The sequence below is a fragment of the Anopheles coluzzii genome, chromosome 3 (genome assembly GCF_943734685.1).
Source record: "Anopheles coluzzii chromosome 3, AcolN3, whole genome shotgun sequence".
In the NCBI taxonomy this organism is placed as follows: Eukaryota; Metazoa; Arthropoda; class Insecta; order Diptera; family Culicidae; genus Anopheles; species Anopheles coluzzii.
In genome coordinates, this window is record NC_064671.1 from 14,752,663 (window position 1) to 14,778,605 (window position 25,943).

A 25,943-nucleotide genomic window follows, 5' to 3' on the forward strand; every position below is an offset into this window, starting at 1 on the left:
GTGTCTAGGAGCGATAGTGCGGTACAGTGGTAGTGTTTTCTCTTTATTTATTTTATCTTTTTCAACAGGTTCAAGGTTTAGGTTTACAGTTGTGTTATACGTTTTCTTTGCTCTTTTTGTTTTTGTCCTATCCTAGGCTATATAGTGAGATAAATGTTATCGGGCAACAGTGTGTGTGTGTGTGTGTGTAATAGAAAAGATAGTTTTATTTGTCTGTTAACAAGTTTAACGAATGTTCGTTCGCAAGAGGATGTTTTGCAAGACTGGAAGGGAATGTTTGAATGTTTATATTGTTTGTTTCTTGTTTATGTCTATTTTCTTCTTATCTGCAAGTAGTATAGTTCATCGGTACATCGAATGAATGGAGTTTTTATTTTTAATGACAAATGAGTGTTATTGGTTTAATAAAACAGAAATCGCACAGTAGCACCAATATGTTTCAATTAAATCTTTAAGTACTTGTATTTAACTGCATTGAGTTAAAGGTGAAAACAGGCGAAAACATCCATTCTCTTACTAACATCAACTATTTGTTCTCTTTTGCTATATTGTTTCGATTTCTGCACTGAATAGATTTGGTTTAGTTTTTCACATTAAATTATTCTTTTCTTTAAACGATTTTCATTTTCTTAAAACAATTTTTTCTATTTGTTTTTCTTTTTATTTTAGCTAAAGACTGTTTCCTTTTTCAATGTTTTTTTCTTTAATCAGATAATCTATTACACTAATTGACAAATGGTTGCTATTAATTTACTTTTTCCTTTTTTTGTGTGTTTTTGTTGTCTATTTAAATGTTTAAACTCTTGTGTTCTATTTTGCACATGGATTTTGTAGCTATTTTATTGTAGTTTTATTATAATCTTTAAGTTCACATTTACTGATCATTAAAGTGTGGATTATTGAGTTTGTATTTTGTTTCTCCTTTGTTTGTTTGTTTGTTTGGGTTGGTTTTGGGTTTTGGTTTGGAGTGTCCTACATTAACGTTATCACATTTGCTGCTACAATTGGTTGAAAGGTTTTTATTACTTTTTTCCTCCTAATTCGCTTACACCACACACAGATCGTTGCGAAAAGCGCTTGCATACAGGGAAAAATGGCATCAAAATTTTGTCAGCTTGCTAAAACCAATTCATTTATTGCTTGATGATAAGCGTAAGCAGTTTGAAAAAATGGAGAAAGAACAGGCCAGATAAGCTTAATTTAAAAATGAATCAACGCTTCTGGCTATCCATTTGCTTTCCTATTGGTGTCCATCTTTCCATTTTTTAACGTCAGTTTTTGTTTGTTGCTTGCCGTCCTCCCTTTTTTAGTTGTATGTACATGTTGCACGATTCTTTGTTTCCCCCCCCTAGCGCTACCTACATTGTTTCCACATCCTTCCCTGCATTCCCTCCTACTTCACCTTCTTCACCTCCAGATACTCTATCACATTGTTCGGGCACATGATGGGCTTGCCGAGGAACAGCACCGTCGACATGGGGTGCAGAAATTCGACCGAAAACTTGCGCGCCTTCCAGCCGTAGAACCCGCTCGGCCGCACCAGCTCCCCGCTGGACAGATCGAACGGCAGCAGGTTGACGGCGATCGTGTTCTGCTTCGAGTACTGCACCCGAAAGTAGTGCCCATCCGTCGCCTTCAGCCAGTGGAAGCCGGCCTCGTCCGTGTGCGGGCGGGTCTGCGCCTTGCGCAGCGCGACCGACCGCTGCACGTCGTCTCCGTTGAAGCTGAGATCGATCTCGTACGCGTCCGGTGCCAGCCCCTTCAGCTCGATCGCATCGCGCAGGGCCCGATTGTCCAGCCAGTACCGTATGCCCACGTTCTCGAACTCGTCCACCACGTGGCGGAAGACGGCTTTCAGCTTTTCCAGGCAGCAGGGCGGCGTGTTGCGCCCGAGGTAGCGATAGAACGGGCGCCCATTGTGCACCTGTCCGATGCAGCTGCGCGTTTGCTTCTCGCACCCGTAGAACGTGATCTCAGTGAGCAGCGAGATGGTTTGATTGTTGTGCTCGTAGCTTTTCACGTACTTGCGGCGCGGGTTGGCAGCAGCGGAGCCGGCGCCGGCAGAGCTGCCAGCTGCCGAGCCGAACGGGACAGGACCACCACGGCTCGAGGCTTTATCGTAGAGATAGTTTTTGCGTATGACTTTCTTCACCTGTAGCCGACGGTAGAGCGCTTTGAACTGTTCCTTGCGCTGGTTGCGGCGCTTCGTTTTCGTGTGGTACGAGGTGAACAGCTTACGTCCATCCTGGAATGCACCATTGAGCAGCACTTTCTGTGTTGGAGAGGAGGAGAAGGAGGAAAGAAAAACGAGTAAAAGATTAGATCGGATTTTTGGTGGCTGTATTATGGGTGGTCTGGCCCGAAAAGAAGAGGAGAGGGGAAAAAGAGCTTCCCACCAAGCGGAGAAACTCATTTCCATTTCCATCCGGATCCGGAAGGAGCAGAATGTTGCGGGGAATGGATTTGTGTGGTTTTCCCCCAAATTGTACGAAGTGGATCAATCGATTGCCGCTCATTCTTGGCGTCGTCTTGCTGTGCGGACCGATATGTTTTCTTCTAGCCACGTGGCGTTCGTTGCCAACGAACGTGTACGCAACCCAGTAGGCGGTGGCTTCACAAAAGGTGGATTTTTTGGAAATCGATTTGTGTTGCAATTTTGCCTGCGCATCCTGCATGGAGTAGAATCTTGTCTGTTGGGCAGGAAGCCTTGCTTGCTACGGGAGAATGAGTGGAAGCACAAATTGGTAAAAAAAAGAAAGAAAACTGAAACTGAAACGGCTTCCGCGAGCGAATGGGTCGCTTTTTGCTTTCTTGTCTAGAACTTTCCTAGAAAGAATGCAAATTTCATTTTCCTATGCAAACGGATGCGAATTTGCGATTTCCTTGGAAGATAGTAAGCCAACAGAACGGTGGCGGTGGATGAGGTTTGCATGCAGGAGGGGAGGAGTGGGGGGGGGGAGGGTTGCGTTTCGCTCGCCCTATAATCTAGATAATGGAAGGTGCTTATCGGGTGCTTTATGTTTGCTCTCTCTATCTATCTATCTCTCTCTTTCGCTCTCTTTGGGAAGTGTGTTTCCTGTGTGCGTGTGGGATTTTGTTGTTCGTGGAAAGATGATTTAAATTGAATTAACCGCTCTCGGTAGCAGGGTAAAGCAGACAGAAACTGTTTGTTTTGACATTCTTCTATTGCGCGCTTTATCTTCATACGAATGTAGTAAATGTTTAAAGCTTCTTTAATCCGTTACAGCTTGGATGTGTTGAATATTGTGTATCCTGTATCCAGCTAAATGGATTTGCATTCAAGAATACGGGAAAATAATATAAATCCTCAAACATATATTTTCGGGAAAATAAGCATTTAAACACTCAATCGGAATTAATTGTACCTTTCTTTGGTGGTACCACTCCTACACCGAATACCAGCTAAGCTTGTTAGGAAAAAGCATAAAGCTCAACTGGGTCCAAACAACTTCGGAAGCAGCTTGCAATCATTCATCAGAAGTCAGAAGTCCGATACCGGTCACCTACGGTACATGGCAAAGTAAAAGAGAAATACAAATGGCAAAGTCTTCAGACCGGAAAATGGCACTGGCGCTCGGTATTATAAATTGCTTTATTAACGAAGATACTTCAGTGTTGGCAATTACTTCTCGTTTCAAGACTGTGCAAAGTGTACATGTTACTGTTGTATTCGGAGGAGATTTGAAGTTTCTTTCCAATTTGCTCTATAAATGATTCGTAAGCTTGCCTTCAATGCTTTATCATCTTCTCAACAGCTTCCTTCTTGGAAGCTTTTTTGGTAGTTTCTATAAGATTTGACTGTTCATGCTTCCTCCCAGATCCAGATTCTATTTATGAGTACTTTATAGCTTTTGTTTTGTTTTCTATTGTGTTAAGATTTATTAAAAGTGTGGTGAGCTGGTATTTAATAATGGTCAGTATTTTCAAATAAATTAACTGATCAAATTTCTTGAGTTTTTTAATATGTTTATTACAGTGTAACTGGTTTTAATCTTCTCAATCTCATTAAATAATGAATAAGCGCATATAAATTAAGAGTGTGTTCGATCGTATAATCTTAGTGCTACACTAGTACAACTCACGAAGGCTGATGGAAGCCCATTAAAGCGTAAAATAATTTTATTATTTTGTTTTCAGAAAAAAGTTAGAAATTGATTAACATTTCCTGCCTGGTTTGGTTTTGCCAAAATGCTTTCTTTTTGAAATAACACAGAGTAACGATAGTACGGTTTCATACATACATAGTTCAAAAATTTACCGCTAGGTGCGCTGTAACTTAGTAGGCATAACATAACGCATAACATAACGCATAAAGTTCTAACGTAGACGATGTTTAGCCACTCGATCCCAAACTCGATCTCGAAGAGGAACGATAGTTGCAGTTGCCTAGATACAACGGTTGCATTAATTTATTTCACGAGTATCTTGCTCAGTTGTGCGAACAATATGGCAAAATGTTCAAAAGAACATCCCAGGAAACAAACGCCATTTTATGCCATTTTGACAATCGCTTCGATCGTCCTCGAATTCGATCGAGTTTCAGAAAGTGGCTGGTAGCAATTGAGAAGGAAAAAGATGAAAATAATTAATGAAATAATGAAGGAAAAGTTGGCCTCAACATCAAAATATCACAATGAAACAAAGAGTAAATCATTATATCTAAATTCACTACTAAGGGCTGAGAAATAAATCAAAATTAAATTGACCAAATTATCATTAGCTTTAACATGTTATGAATCACGTAGGGCCAAGAAAGGTGGTTAAATATAATGCATATCATCGTTCATAAGTAGTCGAAAAGAATTGAAGATGATCATCCTATTTTTGAATGTTACTGGTTATTTGATAAAAAGAAAACAAGTAAATAAAATAGTTATAGTTAAAATTAAAAGATTGGACAAACAGAGTGATACTCCAAAAAAAAAAAACAGGTCATTATAGGGAAAGGACTCTTACCTTTACCTATACCATATGCACGACATGCCCCCATTCGTCCGACGGCAATCAAGGCGAAGCTTCGCCCAATCAATCATAAGCCTGTCTGGCGCTTCTGCCTCATTATGGCATGCGGCAAATGAGCACGCCAGCGAAATTGCTTCCCAAATTTGCATGAATATGATAAGCATTCTGGGCGATTTCTTTATGCCCAGCCGAACGCTGAGTTGCGCCACGTTCGCACACACGTGGCAGCGCTCTCCAAATTGAATTGCAAATATACAAACACATCACACGCTTAACACATACACATATGCACCATCGTCATCATCAGTTTTGTCCTTGACGTTCGCCCAAACCGTGCACATCGGAAACGGGCGTGCAGAACATCTCCCCCATCCCTCCCTCCCTCCCTCCCTCGCGTAAATGAGCGCCAAACCTCATTCAACGTTACGGGCGTTATGCTTCGGAAACGGTAAGGAAAGTACGCTCACAAAGCAAAATCGTTAGGCGAAAATTAAATTCATTCCAACAATGCCTTTTCATCGCTTTCAAGCATTTCGAGCTCACGGGTGGGAGAGAACGGAATACAGGAAGTAGAAGGAGTAAGCGCAGCAGCATAATGATCGCTCACCGGTTTGGTCGCGCATTTTGGTTCGTGGGTGAGTAGTAGGCTGGGTAAAAGAAAGGGAAAGAAAGGAACATGGAACTGTGTTAATTGTATTCTAGCCGGTTGGTGAGTGTTTGGGTGGTAGGTGGGGAGAGATTCTTGAGTCCTGAGCCGTTGTTGCCGGCTTGAATGGGAATGAGATATGGATTTGTCCGAAAGGAAATGGAAATGAAACGCCTGACTGAATGAGAGCGTTTTCTTCACTTTTCCTCGGATTGGGAATGTACAGAACGTTACACAGTTGGAGTTATTGGTGGGGAAGATTTCTGGAAGGATAAAAATGATGATTCAATGGTTTTTGGGGCACGATAAAGCTTTTTGCGCATTGATGTTTGATTTTTCCAACTCGCTAAATTTAATCATTGATATTGGGATTTTAATTTCCCTATTCATTTCAATTATTTTATTGGTTTGAATCGCTTGATTTGTTTTGATACGAGTTATTGTTTTAATTTTTGTGTTATTTATTAATGTTTTTGGTATTTATTGCATTTGGCAATGGATAAAAATTTAGTTATCTGATTGCATTAAATTTGTTCACTTATGTTTGAAATGACCCGACCATTTATCAAAATCTTAGAATCATTCATCACAAAAATGTAGAATCATTCATCACACAAACCTCTGCAGCCTCGTCGTTCGTCTGCTGTATTGGCAGCTATTTGGATCGCTCTCGTTTGTAAGTAAATTTGGGTATTAAACTTATCAAATCATTTTCACTTATTCTTAACTCTTTGCAAAAATGCCACAAATATAAAAAAAAGAACAAAACCTTTTCTATGTTGGTTCTAAACAGCAGCTACAACAAACGCAAACATTGAGATCTCACTGTACAATAATCCAGAGTCTTTTACCCCATGGATTTGTCAAACTGTTTGTTTATATCCACAGACCTTAGGAGTGTTTTTTTTTGTGTTACCCACTGTAGATTGATTTTACTTTTGATTGCTTATAACAACCTACCTCGCATCACCACAACAGCAGCAGGCCATGACGTTGGGAAAAAATCCAGTGCGCTCTAGAGACTCAGCCAAGAGCGCGAGGGGAGAGTTTTAAAATCCCCCCTCCTCCCCCTTCGTTTGACCCAGAAACCAGTGGGAAAGGAAATTAACAAACGAATAAATGTCGGGACAGAGCGAGAGAGAGAGAGAGAAAAAAAGCCCGGCCAGATTAGAAAACATGTGAAATGTTACCAACCTCCCGATGATGGCAGGCCTGATGACGTGGACAGTGGACCACGTCGCCTCAGCTCAGGGAGGAGGGGAAAATTTTCATTAGCCATTGTTTTGGGATGAAAACTGTTTGCTTTTAGAGTTGTTTTTTGTTTTTGCTTCTTGTTGGTTTGCTTCCGTTTTTGTTTTTTAGTCATGTAGAGTCCATCGCCGAACCGATTTCCCATTATCTTTAGTCTATCTGTCGGGACACAGTTCATTTCGAACTGAAGGTTTTTCATTTCACGATGTGTCTAAGCTATTTGGGGGAGGGGGGGGGGGAGAGATGAAGAGAGAAGAGGGATGAGGCAAAAAATGAAAGCCAGAAAATTTCTCTTCTTCTTCTCTTTCTCTCTATCTCTCTCTATCTCGTCTACGAGTGTTTTTCCATCCATTAAGGTTTAGGAAAAATCAAGCACAGGAAAGCGGCTGGCGGCGGCTTGTTGATGCTTTTGCCTTTTCTTTGTTATTCAACTTTTCCACTTTTCAAGGAATCGAAGAGCGGCACAGTGACAGGGCAGGAAATACGGGGAAAGCACAGAACCAAAAGCTACGAATGGTTTGGCTTGATATACGTAAAACCGTGCGCAAGGTCATACTGCCAGCCGCTGGTGCGCGGAGTCCGTACCAGCGGCTGACATCGTAAAACTCAAATATTTATCTTCATAATACCAGTTTTCTCTGCTGGTGCTGGCACTTTTTTTGCTTTCTTTTTTCTGTTGTTCACTCTCTCTCGCCCTCTTCTATTTGTGTGCAAGTCCACAAGGAAGACGTTTTCGTGGAAGTTACTACCCAACACCAGCCCGCCAGGGCGACACGGTGTGTTTATCCTCCTTCCTGCCGCGCGGAATGATACGCACAGGGAAAGGATTTGTCCGCCTCTGCTCTGCGAGTGCTGTTTCTTAAAGTTAACGTCAAGTTGTTGGTCTTCGAGCGATAAAGTTTGGGACTGTACGCGGCCTGTTGTTGTTGTTGTTGAAAGATGGATGGATGCGTGACTACGTGGTGGAGCAGAATTGGTGCCACTTGACTCCACCATCGTCACCATTAGCTCACAACATCCGCCTCCATCCGCCTCTTGCAGGATACTCATGATGTTCATCATCACCACAGTGGAGAGGACAGGGAAGGTAACAAGTTATCCGATTTAGCCCTCGTTAGGTACCGCGGTCCCAAACTCCGTACGCCGCACAAGTATTCCCCCGTGCGAGCATACGTGCTAGTGATGATGATGGCAGTTTCACCTGAAGCCTTTTAAAATTAGCTCACCGTGTAGTGGTGGTGGTGGTGGTACGGTATGTCGGAAGATGACGCGTATCCGCCCTGACACAATGCCGTCAGCCACAGTCAGACTGTGGCGTGTGGAGATGACGCTATACAGGAACACTCGCACTCGTGCCGGTGAAGATGCTGTTCCCTACCCTCGATAGAGAAGCTGCTGCGTACGCTTAAATCCACTTACTTGGGGATAATTTTGCGTTTAAATTGGCCTGAGGAATGTTTTCTTCTTTTTTTTTGCTGGGGGAGAAATGTGAGCACACTTCCTGGAAGTGATAGCTTACGGGGAAAGTTAACATGATAAAAAGGTGAAGAAATTGGAGATGACGAGGGAGGGAAGCACTCACTGGTTCCATATATATTAAAATCACAACTTACAGATATTATGTAGACAGATGTCTACCACTGCATATTAATAAATATTCATCTATCAAGGCTTTGATATGCGCTACTCGAGCTTGAAATTAGAAAGTCGATATTTTATTAATATGATAATCTTTAGGGATATCTATTTGATGCAAGTATCGTGGTAGAACTATATATTTTGATCGGAGGATGGTCTGACTCGGTCCTGACATATTCGCCACACTGTATGTTCAGTATGATATGATGGTAGTTTAAATATGTTATTGTCTAAACCAGGGGTTGCGGCATGCGGCCCTTGGCGACTTTGTAAAGGTTAAAAGAAATAGTTAATTATTGTGCGTATTTTTAAATAAAATGTAATTGTTGCTGTTCAGAGACGCAAACCAAGCATACATAATAAAAAGCTATAGAAGTTTTTTTTTTATATATTATGTTAGTATTTTCCAATAAATACGAAATTTGAACGTTTGCATTAGCTACAGCCAAAGGAAAAATGACCCTCAACACCAAAGTGAAGCAATTCGGCCCGCGAACTGAAAAGTTTAGAGACCCCTGGTCTAAACAGTCACACACTAACAAGTACTGTATTTGTAATTATATTCCCTTTTATTTGGCTTAGTTGTGGTTGGCTTAGGTTGGCAACTGTGGTTAGCTTAGTTCCACCTATGCCACTCATTAGGCTGTCAGTGACTGATTGACAGTGTAGCAAAATGTCAACGTCAATGTCATAAAAAATTCTGACTGAAACAAAATCCATGTCAGCGTCAGGAACTCGTAATTGTGATAATCAGAGGTAATGCTAAAACCAATGTTTGGTCAGTCACTTTGTCATGGTTATTTTTTACTGTGATTAGTTCCTCAAAATGTCAATGACATAGTCATGACAAGTTCCGGCAGAAACCACATCATGTTAGCGTCACGAGCTCTAGTGTGATGATCAGAGGTGAGACTCACCAAACAGTTGGTGCGACCATCACATGCTTTATGACATTTTGTGTAACCAGCTCTTAGGAAGTCACTTGGTCGCGACATTTTCTGTCAGTGATCATCCAGATAGCCATGTGAGATACGCGGTGCGTGTGAGTCCAAGCAACAAAATGAAAATGTTTTATTGCTCAAATGCTTTATCATGTTACCCAACAGACCATCAAAGAGGACCGAACGACCGGAAAGCATGCTCATTGTGTTATTTGGAACCACTCACCAAGTATATTCCAAGCACGTCGAGATTATCATAGGGAGAAAATGTCATGACCAAGTGAGTGACCAAGTGTTGGGCAACCAAGCATGTGATTGGTCCACCAACTGCTTGAGTCTCACCCCGATCATCCCAGTTGTGTGCGTGGGCTGACTTGAGCTTCGTTTCAGTCATGACTCATGAGTGTTAGTGATCTTAACAGTGGCATTTGGTATCACTCTTCATATCCATATATCATATATCACATGTAAAATACTTTTCATATATCATAGAATAGAATATAACCTTTTCATATATCATAGAAAAAGTTCATGATTATGCATGCGAAGGTATTAAGCTCAGCCTGTCAGTCAGAGTATCGAGTTTGACTCAAACAATTGCACGTCATGTCAGCAGCAATTTCGCCCGACTTTCGCAATCCGATAGTGTATCTTTGCTACTGTAAGATGATTTGGATGAGGAACTATTTGTGATCTTTCTTTTTGACCACCGTACCGCTGCGAGTTTCCAATAAGAATAGGAATTTCCTGTCAACCTACCCAAAACGGGTGCCATAGAATCCCATTCCCCACATATAAAGTTAACTTCCACTAAAAAAAGAGACAAGGAAGTGTCCCAAATCCTTGAGAACCCCTAAAAAACCCTGTAAAAGTACAGTTGATTGTATGTACAATCTATATTCCTTAAACTTTTGACAGTCATTCTAATCGTTTCTATGTCTAATACACTTGTAGCCATTTAGTATGGCAGTTTTTTGTTGTGTCATAGAATTCAAAAGTCTTTCTGTCCCCAATTTAACGCAAGCTTTTGGTTTCCATTGAAAAGCCCTTTTTTAAAAAATTCACCGAAATATGCTGGCACATAAAATTCCACAACAGATGAGGGTATTGGGGCAGGAGTTGAATTTTCATCTTTAACAGAGCGCCGTTTCGAAGGGTCGCCTTGAATGGCAAGATTTTGTGTGTGGTCGTGCTGCCCAGTATTTAGGCTGGTAGTGGTAGCAAAGCCATGCGATGAATGGAATAATATTAAGCAAAAATAGCCCATCGAATGCGTCCACCGCCGGAACCGGAAAAGAAAGCGATCCCATTGAATAGCCATTCTAAGCGGTGGGAAACCTTTTGCCAAAAGCCTTTCATCGGGAAGGCTAACTTTTCGATGAAATACCAAAAAGGTAGAACAGGTACGGTGGTGGCATAATCGGGATGGAATAGGAAGGGAAAGGAACGTATCTTAAGAAGAAAAAAAAACCAGCTCAAAGCAGCATATTTTATGTGGCATCAACACTTTTCAACGCACAGCAGAAAGGCTAAGCCTTCCAAAGGATTCAAACCCAGGAAAGCCCGAACAAAAGCTCGACAATCATAACGGAACGCATGGTTTCCGACACATTCAGTGACACATTGGTTTAATTTCGAGCACGATTTCAAAGCACTTTGAGCTTAGCTCGTTTCATTTGCCCACAAAAAAAGAAGCTCTCCCCTTCGCGTTCTATCGGCCTTAAACGATCGTCAGCGGGAATTCACCTGAACGGCGCGTGGTTGCCACTTTTAAATTCATCATCCCTTTTGCCCGGGCTAGCTTTACGGGGTAAGGCGAAGGACCGGCAAACAAAGAGAGAGAAAGAGAGAAAGAGAGAGAGAGAGAGAGAGAGAGAGAGAGAGAGAAAAAAAAAAACACGCACGCAAATGCTCGAAATTCTTCACATGCGAGAAACATTTGCAAAGGACATTCCCGGGACATGGTGCGTAGGAAATGGTGGAACTTCCAACAGGCAGCTCCCACGTGGCAGATGAAACAGACAGACAGCGTGTGTGAGAGAGAGAGGCTAATTTTTTTGTAGTAGGAAACCTGAACAATGAAGCGAAGCAAATGGAACGCACGGATGGGGGTGTCTGTGTGGGGACGAGTGGACAGAAAGATGAAGTGTTCATATATCCATTTGCCACCGTGGGTCGACATTTTGGTCTCTGGTGTACCGTACGGAAGCTGGCGTCGAGTTGGGCGCGCTCTTTTCAGTTTTTCGTGCACTGGAATTGGAACGGTGGGAAAAGAGGAGCGGGTTCGGGAGGGGAAGGTCGGTAAGCTTTTTATTTGTTTGGTCGGCAGAATTTGGGTTCCCCTTCCCGGGTTTTCGGTGCTTGTCGGTGGTACTTCGATGCCAGAGAAAAGGGCAGATTGTGATAAATGTGTGTGGCCGTGGTACACAATGGGAGCGCTAATCACTATGGGATGTGTGGAACGAGGTGGAGGGACAAACTATAGCAACTTGTTTGATTTTGTGATCAATCGTTGAAAATCTCTGTGGAAATATTTGTTTTAACCTTTTTAAAACATCTGCAAAATGTTCTGTACAGCCTCCAAGAATAGCACGAACCAACAGTTTGAACCCTAGTTAAACATCCATGCACACATACAGCATTCATCCAGGCATACATTTAATAATTGAAAACATCTTCCTAGAAGGAAACACTTTACTTGAGTCCCTGAAATTGTAGGCTTCATGGGATATATTGTACTAAACACAAAAGTCTTTTGTACTATCTATTTTGCGCAACAAAAGAGGTAAATTTTCATGATATACTTAATCAGATCGGTCCCGTGGTACAGTCGTCAATTCGAACAACATGCCCGTCATGGGTTCAACCCTTCTATGGACTTCTTCCATATGAGTAAGTCCTTCCCGTAGCAAGGACTGAGTCGAAAGCCTATATAGACCACGACTCCGATCCAACACCAGCTATTGTTAGTCCGATTGGCTATTGTTAGTTCAGAGTAGTCCGGAGACGTTCGGAGTTGTCCAGAGTCGTTCCGAGTCGTTCGGAGTCGTTTGGAGTTGCCCAGGTTCGTCCAGAGTCGTCCGGAGTCGTTCGGTGTCGGAGTCGTCCGGAATCATCCTGAGTCGTTCGGAGTCGCCCGGAGTCGCCCGGAGTTATTTGGAGTCGGAGTCATTCGGAGTCGGCTAATGTCAATCGGAGCCAACCGAACACAGAGTTGGTCGGAGTCAACAGGAGCCGTCCGGTGACATTTGCTTGTGATCAGGCATTTCATTTCGTTGTGTTTTTTTTCTTTCATTTTGCGCGTGCACAGAATGACTCCGACTTCAATCGATTTCGGACGACTCCGAACGACTCTGACGACTGCAAACGATTCCGAACGACTTCGGACGACTCCGGATGACTCCGACTACCAACGACTCCAGACGACTTCGACTCCCAATCCCCGTTTTTTGACAATCCCATCACTAGTCGGCATGTCTGCGTAGGACGTTCTGTCCGTAACGTACTGTCCATCCAAGCGCTAGATAGAGGCCAAGGGCTAGATAAAAGGTAGAGTGGAAAGCTGTTTATCATTGTACCTTGTATTACTTTTTATCCAAGCTGTTTTCCAGTTTGTTAGCAAGGTTTGGCGTTATGACATAATTATGAGTTTTTGGAAAACAAGTTCCTGTTCCTCCTTCCTATTACTAGGTGATTTATTAAATCTAATTTCCTGCTAAAGAATTAGCCCATTAGTTTTCAACAATAGGACACAGAGTGCCAGACCCAGTTATGCATCTATTTAGTATTACGGAATCAATTTTTATAGTTATAGTTCTAATTCACTTTATGGGACAAGCTGTTATCCTGAGCTCAGTATTATATTCTTCCTTATTTCCCTATTCTGTCCATTTGTTCTCTGCAGTCCTTTGCAGTTCTAGTTACACTCTGGTTTATTCCTAATTCTTGTTCATATGGCTCGGTGACAGAACTGTGCAACGCGTTGTGCTCTAATGTCAGAGTATATTAGTATAAAAAATGTAAGAGTGCATTGTTTTATTTAACACATTTACTACCAAGTACCCTTCATTCTCTCTTTTTAGATTGTGGAACATATCTCTCTGTGCGTCCTGTTTAAATTGTCCCTCCAGATACTAATCTATGTTTCACATCTGGTGCTTGACACGGTGACGGTCTTTCACCAATATTATTATGCGTCACTGGCTTGATTCTTTTGTTGCATTTTTAGAAATCTAAATATACAATTAGAAAACATAGTTGGAGTGCATTGAATAATGTTTCTACTCTACTAAAATCATCATTGCTGCTCCAAAAATTAGACAAAGCACTAATTGTTTCATTGCGCCGTCTAAAAAGCCCATTAATTAATCATAAATACAAGGTGATGAATAGTTGAGATAGAGAACATCAAACAAAATAATGAAAAGCTAGTACATTCAATGTGATATATGGGTTTTATGACAAAATTAGCAACACAAGAAACAATAAAACCAAATGTAGAACCACTGCAAGTATGTCCCCTTACATTCCCACTATGCCGACAGGACCAAAACCGACCAAACATTCAAACGATTGAAGCATACTGAACCCCGGAATGAATGGCAGCAGCCGCACACAGGACGAATCTAAATCGCTTAGAGAACCGGCCAAAGAAACACTTCACTTGTCCCGCACCTCCCCTCCCCCCCCCCCTACTGGTTTGCAGCAGGGCAAACGGAACGGAACGGTACGGCAAAATGGGCATTAAATCTACACTGAAGGGCCGCTCCGTTACCGTAGTGCGTCGGTTAATCGGTTTCGGGCAGCAGCTGGAAGTTGAAGGTGGTTTTGTGTGGTGGGACTACGGCGAAGGGGAAAGCTCGTAACGTTTAATGATTTTACGCTCCGATGCCTAATGTGATGCGAGATGGTGTTGCTTCGTGTTCTTTCCAAACCCCGACTCAGATCGGGGCCCTGTTTCATTGCATCACTTGCTCCTCCTGCAAGCAGTATCGTGGCGCTTGTGGGAAAAAAGACCTTGGGAAATTGAAATCGGAAGATGGGTAGTTTACCTCCGTACACATACATACACACACACAGAGGAATTCTTAAACCTTCTCAGCTTAGCCCAGAAAATGGAACAAGTGTCGAACGGAAAGTATGATGTACGGTCAGCAATACACACCGACGAACGAAGGAAGGAACCTTCACCTTCATCTCACGCTGCCTCATCGTAACCGTATCCCGGAATTGCACTTCCGGAAACAATCGTTCCGTCGGTGTTTTCCGTCCTTCCGGGTGAACCCAACCCACGGGTGACGGGTGAAACAATCACTACGGACCAATTTTGGCGCCCTGTTTTACCCCGTTTTTGCTCGCGTGAAAGGAAGTGGGCAAGCAAATCGTTCTTTCGCTGTTTCTTTCCTTCTTTTTTTATGAAATGGAATTTCTTGCTCTGTTTTTGTTTCGAAACAGCCCCGTTCCCACGTGCAAAGAAAACGAACCTTGACGCCGGCCAGCTTCGCCTGTATGTAGAACACGTCCGGGAAGGGGGACGCCAGTGCGTCCGGCATCTCGCGCAGCAGCTCCGTCTCGACCAGGATGGCGTGCTTCTGTTTGAACTGGAAAGGCAAAGGAACAGAGAACAGTGAAGACCCAGTTAGTGAAGAAGATATTGGGTTTTGTTTCTTTAGAAGAGCAATATATATACACACATACACATAGAGCGAAAGAAGTTTGGGGCAAAGCATAAGGAACCGAAAGAGGGAAGCCGTTTATGAGTGACGCAGACAAGGAACTGGTGTGGGGACTCTACTCCACAGATGTGAGATGCGATGTGAAGTGTTGCCTTAGAGCGCACACCTGTCCCTGTGTCTGCCTGTGTCAACTGATTGCAGTGGCTTTGTTGGTGAGGGTTTAAACGATTGTGCAGAGTGGCAGCAGGTTCCGCGAAGGTCTCAATTTGACGGCGAATGGGCACGGGAACGGAGTTTTATTGTTGGAGAAAGTCAATATTGCAGCCAAGATGCTGGATGAATATGAAATGTGTATAAAAGTTAGTATGGCAGCGCCCGGTGGTTGGGGCTGGCTATGTTGGGAAGGAACAGCAACGTGAAATACTTCGAGATTCAGAAGGAAGTGGATGAGGCTCACATCTGTAGGTTTGAACGGTTTCCTCAGATTGGACTGGTGCTCATAATAATTTAGACGACTCAATAAAAATACATTTTCAATCATTTTGTAATGGTTGTACATGTTATACTGTAGAACACATGTGAAACAACAAACTCCATAAAACGAAACAAATGAACTCAAATACAGCTTCCTTATCTTATCCATTGGAGTGAAAAATATACATCGAAGATGCATCTGTATGAATTCCTAGATGATCTTTGATTACGACCACTAAAAGAGCATTGTTGCTGTATGGTAATGGTTGATTTTTGTTTACCAATCATTTGAAAACTGAGATTTTTCAGCCATTGGGGTAGAAGATGGAAGATTGTGCGTGGTACAGAATTTTGTTTAATTTAATATTCTTCACTCATATATATTAATACTCAGGATATTAAGTGATCTTTAGTAGATCGTTAATTGTTTAATTTATTCTTTTGATTTATAGGTTTGCTAGATTTTTCATATATTCTTTCAAAACCTTATAATTCCATACAAACATACATCGAACGACTAAGGCTGCGCTCTGGCACCAATCGCACACGACATCCGACCCAAACAAACTCATATAATCATATAGAGGTGCACTGTCAGACACAACCAACAAACAAGACAACCGTCGAGTCGAACATGTCTCTTGATTCTGTCTGTGATGTTCTATACCCACCTGTGCGGTGAGAACCTTGGCTGTCAAACGCTTCACAGCTACAGTAGATAGAATTCATTTCGGGACATTTCGGGACAGTTTGTTTACGTAGTTTGGCTCTTTTTCTTCTTAAAATTGCGAGCAAAATATTTAAAAAACCTATCAATAATTATTGCAATATTTCACTATCAATTATAACATCAAATATACAGGTTTGAAACGTATAAAACTATTACGCGTACACAATGCATATGTATGCACTGTATGTGTTTTGACATGGACGTTTGTTTACATTTTTCAAAATTAAATTTTTACGTTTTTTTATGTTATTATTGATGCGAATAACTAGTAAATTATTTGTTGAATCTTCCCCCTGCAGATGGATATTCATTTAAATTATGAAATTGCTTCATTTTCGAGATGAACAGATAGGCGAATTGCAGTGCATCATGACAGGTCTATAAGACATCGAACAGCTAACACAGCACCTATCGAACAGAGTCGTGTTTATTTGTCTCGTTCGATTGGTCTCAGAGCACCGCCTAACAAACAAGCAAGCCAACTGGCCGGTCAACACGAGACCGGCTTGACAAAATGCTGTGATAACTGTTATTTTTAATATCCTCCTCAGCACGCAATTTCATCTTGGTATTGAACTGTCATTTCTCAACAGCACAGATAAACGGACAGCCGTATAAAAGGTACCCGGATAAACGGTGCTCCACTGTATATACATATTTTTGCTAAAATATAAATTATAAGAATTTTACTGCCGACTGAACAGAATCTCCATTTCCACTCGAAACTGTTTTTGCGATGTATTCAATTTACCAGAATCCACGACGAAAATTCACAGCAAAACTTCGCCTTTTTAAAAATAGCATTCATCCAAAAGCACTTTCACCGGTATGGCAACAAATACCCATCCACTGTCAAGTGGAATCAGTGACATGATTAATATTTTTCCCGACAGCAATTTCCATCTTTGTTCCAATAGTGCAGCGGACGCCACTCTTCCATCGTGATAGGATGTGGCTCAAAAAAAAAAAACAAAAAAAAAACAAAAAAAAGGCCAACAAAACCCAGAACCACGCTAACCGTCCGGGCGTCTCGCAATGTTTCAAACGAGCAGCGTGACAACGTGTCCACGATCGCATAGAAACGGAAGCAGAAAAAGCTCCATCCATTCACTGATACGAATCGGAAAGGCATCTTTTAGACGTTTTTATTAGGAACGGTCGTTACGCCATCAACTAACGCGGAGTGCGGAGTGCGAGCGGATCGACCACAGCGGCCACACTGCACTTCCGTGATGATGAAATTTTGCAGCTACCTAGCTGCTACCTAGAAATATAAAAAAGCCCCGAAAAAATAACGAAAACATTCCAGAAGCAGGACACTGCTTGCACGAGTTTGAAAGGTGCTCTTTTTTTTTCTTGAAAAAAGAATAGTTTTTCCCTCGTTTGGAAATAACAAAAGTGGCCACCAGTCTCTACACCGTATGCCTCAATTTGTCGCACCGAAGTGCCGTGGGGATTTCTGGCGAGCCATGCCGGGTACGGCGCTTGTCGAAAAATATTCAGTTGAAGGGGATTGACGGTACACACACACACACACCGGGCAACGGACGATAGTGTTCGATGCGGACGAATGCAGTGGTGCTGGAGATGCTGGCTGCATCCTATCCCGGTGATTGCAGTGCAAGAATTGGTTTGGGGAAAATGAAAACTATCGCCACTTGGTAGCCGTTGGCCTTTTGACCTTATTTTTTTTTGCAGAAGCGTTTGGTTGCCGAACGGTAGCGAATGAAGCGTTTCAAAAGCATTTCGTTTGTGGTGGAGCAAGTTTTAGATACATGAAATTGTTTTGTTAGTAAACATTTCAGCGTTGAGCGATATGCTACAACGTTAAATTATTTTTTGCGTAAACAAGGTGTAATACATGCCTTTCGGTTTTAAAAAAGGTTTTTGAAAATAAATAAAACAACTGCACAGCATGTGAACGAAATTATGTTATGAAAGGCATTACGAGAGTCAATAGTAGGAGACTTCATAATTTGCAAACTTTTAGGTTAGCAGTCAGTTCATCTAAAAAGCTCGCGATTGCATGGAAAAGGTATGCATGGTATATTAAGATAACATTGGTTTTTGTGCTAAATTTATTATTTTGTTGTTTTTTATACTAAGTTCATACTAAAGAAAGTTTTTCAAAATATTAATATTTGTGACAGAATTTCAATATAAATTCTCTGTTACGTTGTTAAAGCTTTTGCACAAACTTTATTTGTGACATTTAATTTAACTCACACGAAACACAACACTTAATACTATTCACTATTCTTAATTAAATTTTATTTGTTACGCTATTCTACCACTATATCATATTAATGTGTAAGATTTGTTATTATGCTTATATTTGTTAAGCCTAAATGGTAGACATCTGTAGTTAAACAAATATTTAAATAAATAATAATAATGAAAATGTAACAACATGCACCCAATAAATGTCATACGAACATAAACTCAATCGAATAGGACGGGTAGCTGCAGTTGCTTAGTTGCAACGGTTGCTTTAATTTATTTCCTAATTGCGTCTTGCTCAGCAATGCGTACAATTTGGCAAAATTTTCTAAAAAAATCCAAGGAAACCATCATTTTACGTCATTTTTGACAACTGCTTCGATCGTTTCCTCTTCGATCTAGTTTGGGAAAGTGGCTGTATTCCTCTAACGATATAATAGAACTTAACAACTTTGAAAATGACATTTTGAAATAAATAAGTTAGTAAGTAAAGAAAAACAACAAAAAGGATAATAATTTCAATGAGTAGAAAAATATGACAGAAAGATCGATTATATTTAATCATGAAACTACTTTTTTTCTTCTAAAATTGCTAATTCCAAAACGGCATAAATTATCCCCACCACAAACACATCCCTCACCACGGCACTGAATTAAACGTATAAGCACCTACCAGAAATGAGTGCGTATGAGCGAAATTAAATTAAAAAAATTACACCGCTAAGCTCACTAGCGCACTGGCTCGCTCCGTTGGGAGAAAATTAATTTTAGAAACATTACCATCATCCCATTACTTTTCATGACCACCAAAACGGTAACAATGGGTCGCGTGGTATCATGCGTGGCTTATCTTTTCATCGAACTAAACCAATGAGACCCAGCGCAGGCATATTTTAAATGGGCACACTCTCGTGCCCACACCTGCCCTTTCGCTCATAATTTCGCACATCATTGTGAAACGGTGCTGCGCATATTGGGCAAAATTTATGACGCTATAATAAATATATTGCGACCGGTAGAAAATTGTTCGGTGACAAACATAGCGCAAGGGAGGTACTGAAGTGTGCTATCGCGAGGTTTCAAACGCTACGAGGCACACGAAATGGGGTGGAGAAGAAAGTTATACAGGCAATACAGGATGGGCGTGCAGCCGGGCGATGGGACGGCCTGTTTGGTATGCAAAACCGCGCTCTGTTGGTAATGATTTGAACGGTCGTCGACCGGTTTGTATCCAAATGGACCGAGTCCGCACGTGCGAGGCACAGTGGTGGGCAACATTTTCCTTATAAATATATCGTATAATGAAATTCAGGACCGGCAAGTGGAATAATTGCGGTTTGTGCTGGTATTTTGCTGGTGGGAATTTCTAGCCGGAGAGAATAATAATAATGATCCGACCGCTTTGTCCGTTGTGGTTGATGATGACGATGAGGATCGTTGGAATAAAGCTGAGCATAATTATCAGTTTAAAGCAGTCTGGCAAATACAACTCAAATTAACGCTGTAATTGAGATGCCCTTAGAGAGATGAGAGAGAGAGAGACAAAGAGTAATGGATTTATAATTGGGAAAATTATTTTTGGATTTGTTATGATAAATATAATATCTTATTATCATCAAATTATTATCAATTAAGAAGATATTTGCTAGTTTAAGCATTTCCTCTTAATTTAAATTGCAATGTAGAAATAATTAAGCAATTGTCTTATTTATAGTTCAAACGTATCATTTCAAAACCAAATCGTACAGTATCATAATCATTAGCCAGTATTTGGTCGATGATCAACGATAATTAGCTTACAATTTGTAAAGAAAATATTATTTCTACTAATTGTGGCTTTCACACAAGATAATCTAATGGATAAACCCACTCTAGCCGTCATTAAGTGTTCAAAAGAATCAAAAAATTGTAATCGCCTCCTATTGAAACGGTACAATCCGAGGAACCTTATCATCAATGATAATTGAGGAATAAAAATCCATAATAATCAGCGCTGTTGAAGAAATGTGAAATTTCATCACGTTCTAAAGCTAAAAAAAATCGTAGCAATTCAATAAACCATCGAACGACACACAGGCATGTTTCCCATGATTGGATTTGGCCACATAACTATGTGTATTATAAATCAAATTAAGTGAACCTTGAAATGGGGTTGCCCAATGTCACTCAAGTGCTAAAGGATAATAGGGGATCCTAATGGCAATAGAAAGTTATCACTAGCATGGCGAATGAACCAAAGAGAAGAAAGTGGTTTAATATCGTTAAGAAGGTTCCGTACAAATAGAGCGATTATATGGTGGAAAGTGATGCCGGTCAGAGGAAGTCAGATGCTTTGTGGTAGCGAATGTTAGTTTTGAACGTTAGCGACAGCGGTTAGGAAGTCATACAAAGTTGACGTACAGTTATCTTCATAGATCTGAGCTTTTCTAGTACTATCGTTTTGAACAAAGTGTTTAAGCTATGGTTGTTGTTATCCTATAAAACCAAGGGCGAGTCAGTGGCGTATCATCGAACAGTTAGACCATCGAGGAGCTCTGAGCTAAATACATCTTATTGTTGTCCATATGTTGCTAGTAATATAGACTTTTGGTTAGTATTTTGACACTTTCTTGTAGCTTTTTGACTCTTTGTCACACATTTTTGAGTCGAATAGGATTACTCACAATGTTTCTTGATTAAAATATGTTTGTTGAAAAAAAATTATATGAATGTGGAATTGTTCCGCACACAGCTATTGATTGATAATATTTGAATACAAAATTTGGCAAAATATTCAACTTCTCTCAGTGTCTAGATATTTCCATTACCTCATACAACGCTCAAGGGTCTATTTCTTAGGTAAAATGTTCGGTACGGGAAAAATTTGGTGATGGGAGCTCGGGATTGGATTCGTGAATCCACTCCGACTCCGACATTCTTAATCTGAATCCGACTCCAAAGTAAATATAGCTTTGAATCCGGCTGTTCGCAGCAAAAATAGATCGAATTGAATCCGATTGAATCCGAATTACTTCGATTGAATCCAGCTGGATCCTATTGAATCCGTTTTATTACCGTGCTTAATACGATAGCAAGCTCGTAAGCTATCCTAGCTCCTAGCTAACATTTATGTCTTCATAGCTACACATATTTGTAAAAAATCGATCGTCTATGTGCCGGCAAAATCCGTGTAATGAGTTGTTTATGGTTTCTTCAAAAATCTGGAAGCAAATGCAAACAAATCGCGAGCTGAGCCCAAAAACAACTAGGACACTACTCAAAAAATCACAGCAAACGTATGGCTTATATCTACATGAATATAGCTACGTGTAACGTGGCACTGTGTAGTGCATCTAAAAGAATGTAAAGTAAGAAGTGTAGTTTAAATTTTTTTGTTATGAATAATTGATTACGAATGATCAAATTTACCAAAGAACTTAACAAAGTTAAACAATAGTTCCTTCACAATCAGAGCTGAATCGGAAAGCAACTGGATTCGGATCAATCCAAATCCGGCAGCAGGCACCATTTTGCCCATCACTAGAAGAAATAGAAGCACTGCCACAGAAAGAATTTAATCCCACGCCGGAAAAGGACAATGCCAATAGTACCGAGAATGAGTTCAATCATTGACCGAGGTTTATTGACTAGGGTTTGCCGCCTTAAAGGAAATGGAATTCATTTGTATCAATAAAGAAAAGTTACCATGCAAAAAGGATCCTCAGCAGGGGTTGGAAGCCATTTTTTTAAGTAATATTTATGGTGTTTTAAGGGAGGATATGGCTATAAGGTCATATAATATACACTAACGAAGTTTTGAACATCTTCCTTCTTTCAATAAGAATTTCACAATATTAAATAACATTGCAAAGATTATTTAGTTAATAATAGTTGCTGAATATTAAATTCAACTATGAATATTATGAAATAGAATTCTGAAGCACACTTCCACCCCGTACTTACCATATCGCACCGTTCCGTCTCGTTGCCGGTCACATACTCCAGCGTCCAGTTCGGTAGATCCAGCTGCAGCTGCACACAGTTCGCCGCGCCCTTCGCATTCGACCCGAACGGTACGGCCACAATACGCCTTTCCGGCTTACGGTTCACATCGAACGACGCACCACCACCACCACCACCACCACCTGCACCACCAATACCACCGTGCCCGTTCTGCTTCAGCAGCAAATGCTGGTGCTGCTGCAGCAGCAGCTCACTCCCGGACGGTGTGTCGATTTCGCGCAGCATGCGCGAAAGCAACCCCCGCCCCGTCAACCGCACACTGTCCGGCATGAACAGCACGTAGCGCGTGCTCACGTGCAGCACCGGGAACGTATCCTTGAGCGTTTTCGTCACATCGTACGCCAGGTGAAAGAAGCGCACGTTGCTTCCCTCGGTAAACCAGGCCGGCGTTGGCCCGCCGGCCGCAGCTCGACCACTCTGATTCCCCCCGCCGCCCGTTGCCGGCACCGGGTTAAATATGTCGAGCGGTGGGTACGGCAGCTCCGGTGCGATCACGAACACGCTCACGCCGGGTATGAGCGCCGTCACGCTGCCGATCGACTGCAGCAGATCGTTATCGAAGTCGTAAAAGTCACGGAACACGAACGTGATGCTTTTGCGCAGGTAGCCGTTGGTGTGCTGCACCCGCTCCCTGGCACTCACCGGCCGGCCGCCGTCCTCCGTTAGTGTCGGCTTTAGCCGCAACCGGTTCAGGGTGGCCCCGCCCGGATCACCCGCCCGGTACGAGCTTTCGTAGCTGACGAGCGGGATGGAGTCGGGCGCGACGACGCCGAACCGCCGGGGCAGGGCGGCCGGCCCTCGTAGCCCCCCCTCGCCACCGGTGAGCGATTCCGCCAGATAGTGGCCACTGGTGAGAAAGTACTTCCACGAGTAGTAAAACACGATCAGATTGAAGCAGATCATGAAGAAAATGAACAGCTTCCCGTACTTCATGCGCATCTTGCCGCCCGGTGTTTTCATCTGCGCTTGAGGGAGGGAGAAGGATGTTGTTTCACACCTCAAATTTTCCACCCCACCTCGCAAGCTCAGCAACCAAACGCCAGCACCACCGATGGGCTCATAAAAACATGATTAGCTTCGATCCCTTTGGGGCCATTTTTGGGTCGCTTTGCGCTCGGTTTGCCTTTTATCCTTTATCTCGCTTCGTGCGGCGTCGGCTTCCTGCCAGGTTGCCACCACGCATCACACTTCATCGGTGGATGAACCACACACTCACACACACAGACACACACACGTACGTACAAACAAATACACACACAAGTAGAAAGGCTACACGCTTTGCCTTTTTCCACCTTCCTGTTCGCAACAATCCAATAGCGTTCCACTTGGCTTTACTTTTCGTGTTGGCGTTGTTTGTCTTGCCTGGGAGGAATGGGACCGATTCACATGGTAATCGAATTATTGTGAGTAACCATTGTCCTTTGGCGCTTTGCCGAGGCACTTTACTCCAATTGGAGAATAAAGGAACCTAGGGTCTAACTGTAAAGAAGGGCACAGCAAAAACGAAGGTTAAGAGAGTTAAATAACATTAACGTAACAACAAAAACAAAAGCAATTGTGAGGAAAATTAAAGGAGTTGATTGGACTGGCCAGCACGGTTGAATATGTCCAGCAAGAAAGCGGAACACGTTACACACATTTCCGCCCCGGTATGTTTTAACAGCAGCCCGTAAATCTAATGAGCCGGAAGTTGTTCAAAGGCACTGCTTTTACGCTTACAAACTTTTATCGCATAATTTATTCAGACACAGCAAACACACTAATGCAAACATGCTCGCCATCGTTCGCGTCCATGTGGCGCACAAACAAATTGGCCCCAGGGCTACTAAATCATGCACTTTTCTGCAGCCCAGCATGCAGCTTGCTGCGATTGAGTGAAGCACACGAATCGCCACAGGCAACCCATTCACCATCTCACTTTTCCGCTCTTTCTCGCTCTCTCTCTCTCTCTCTCAGCGTGAGCTAGCGCAAAACTGAAGGGTTTTGCAGTAAATTGCAGCAAAATTACTGCCCTACTCGGTGGTACTGGTGCACTCTACACTTTTGCCTTACTTTTAGCACGCACTGCACATACAAACGCATACACACACGTGCGCGTGTTGACACACTAAAGATGCAACCCGTAACCCACAAAGGAGCACACGCGTCGACACTCCACACGAAACCGCATACCGGAAGGGGAGCGAACTGTGTGTCCCTGCGGGACGGGACACAGCGTACCCCCCCTGTAACGCAAATTTGTGTGGTATATCGTAAAAAGCACTCCAGAAGTGCACTGGATCCGGTTGCCTCATTACCTCTGCGTCACCATCACCATATAAAAAAAAAAAGCTGAAGAAGTTGCACTTGATGATTCGGAGTAACGACAGCTGGCACCGGCACTGCGGAACGGTCTGTCTGTCTGCACACGCCAGCGAACGAACACGAACTGAGATTTTGGGAAGCATAATATAGCGAAAGCCTGTGTGTCCTTGCAGTTGACACGAAAGCTTACGACACCCGAACGGCACTCACAGGAGAGAGAGAGAGTGAGTTACCCTTGTGCTATTTACTCTCCCGCTCAGAAACTCTCCACGCTCGTGTCCTTCCTAAAATTGTGAGTGTCTCTTGACTGTCCTGTCAGCGGTTGATTACGATTTGTAAACAGAGAGCCATTTAACGAGTTTGCTCACAAATCTGCCTCGATAACGGTTCGGCCGCAGATTTGTTGAGGGAACAGCGGCGGAGTTACACCATGTGGACAATTTTTGGGTAGTCTGCCCATTTCAGCCGTACGTTCGTAGCGCTCTTAGAACAAACGGTAAGTCGGTCTGTCGTTCTACCTCTGTTCGTTCGGTTTCGGGCTTAAAATGAGCGTGCCAGGTATTTGTTGAATGTAAACAATGTTGAATGTAAACGTTTACAACCTGTGCCCGCATGATGGTGCGTCCCTTCGGTTCGGACAATGTGACCATCGGTTCGTTTTTGTCGTTGTTGAGATGGGTACAAATATTGAACCATAGTGGACTATATCTATTTGTTGTTTGTTTGATATTTATCATGATGATCATGATTGACAAGATTCATTCATTTTTGATTTTTGAGATTTTTGTGAGATAATGGAGACGCCAGGTAGCTGGTTTGCTCGATGGACTCCTTCAAATAAGGCAGTGTTCTTTCTCAAGGATTGGATCGAACAACATGCATTTAGTTATACTAACGTCTAAACTCCAGACATTAAAAGATATATTTGATTTGAACAGATATTTTCATTGTTCATCATAAAATTATCGTTGTTATTGGTTTTTTAAAATGATTTCATAATTTTAAAAAATGTAAAAACCCGATCAGCAATACAGGCTCGGGCAGTGGTTTTATTCACCATTTGACCTCATTTGATCATA

At 42.1% G+C, this 25,943-nt stretch overlaps 1 protein-coding gene across 1 annotated transcript; it reads right to left on the minus strand.

Moving 5' to 3' along the window:
- Nucleotides 1-14: 14 nt before the first annotated feature.
- On the minus strand, nt 15-25,254 carry LOC120955734 (ribitol 5-phosphate transferase FKRP). The gene is made up of 3 exons (XM_040376845.2): nt 22,501-25,254; nt 14,943-15,059; nt 15-2,272 (listed from the first exon to the last, which is right to left on the minus strand). The coding sequence occupies exons 1-3, from the start codon at nt 23,518-23,520 to the stop codon at nt 1,394-1,396; spliced, it is 2,016 nt and encodes a 671-aa protein (XP_040232779.2). The 5' UTR covers nt 23,521-25,254; the 3' UTR covers nt 15-1,393.
- Between the last annotated feature and the right edge of the window lie 689 nt (nt 25,255-25,943).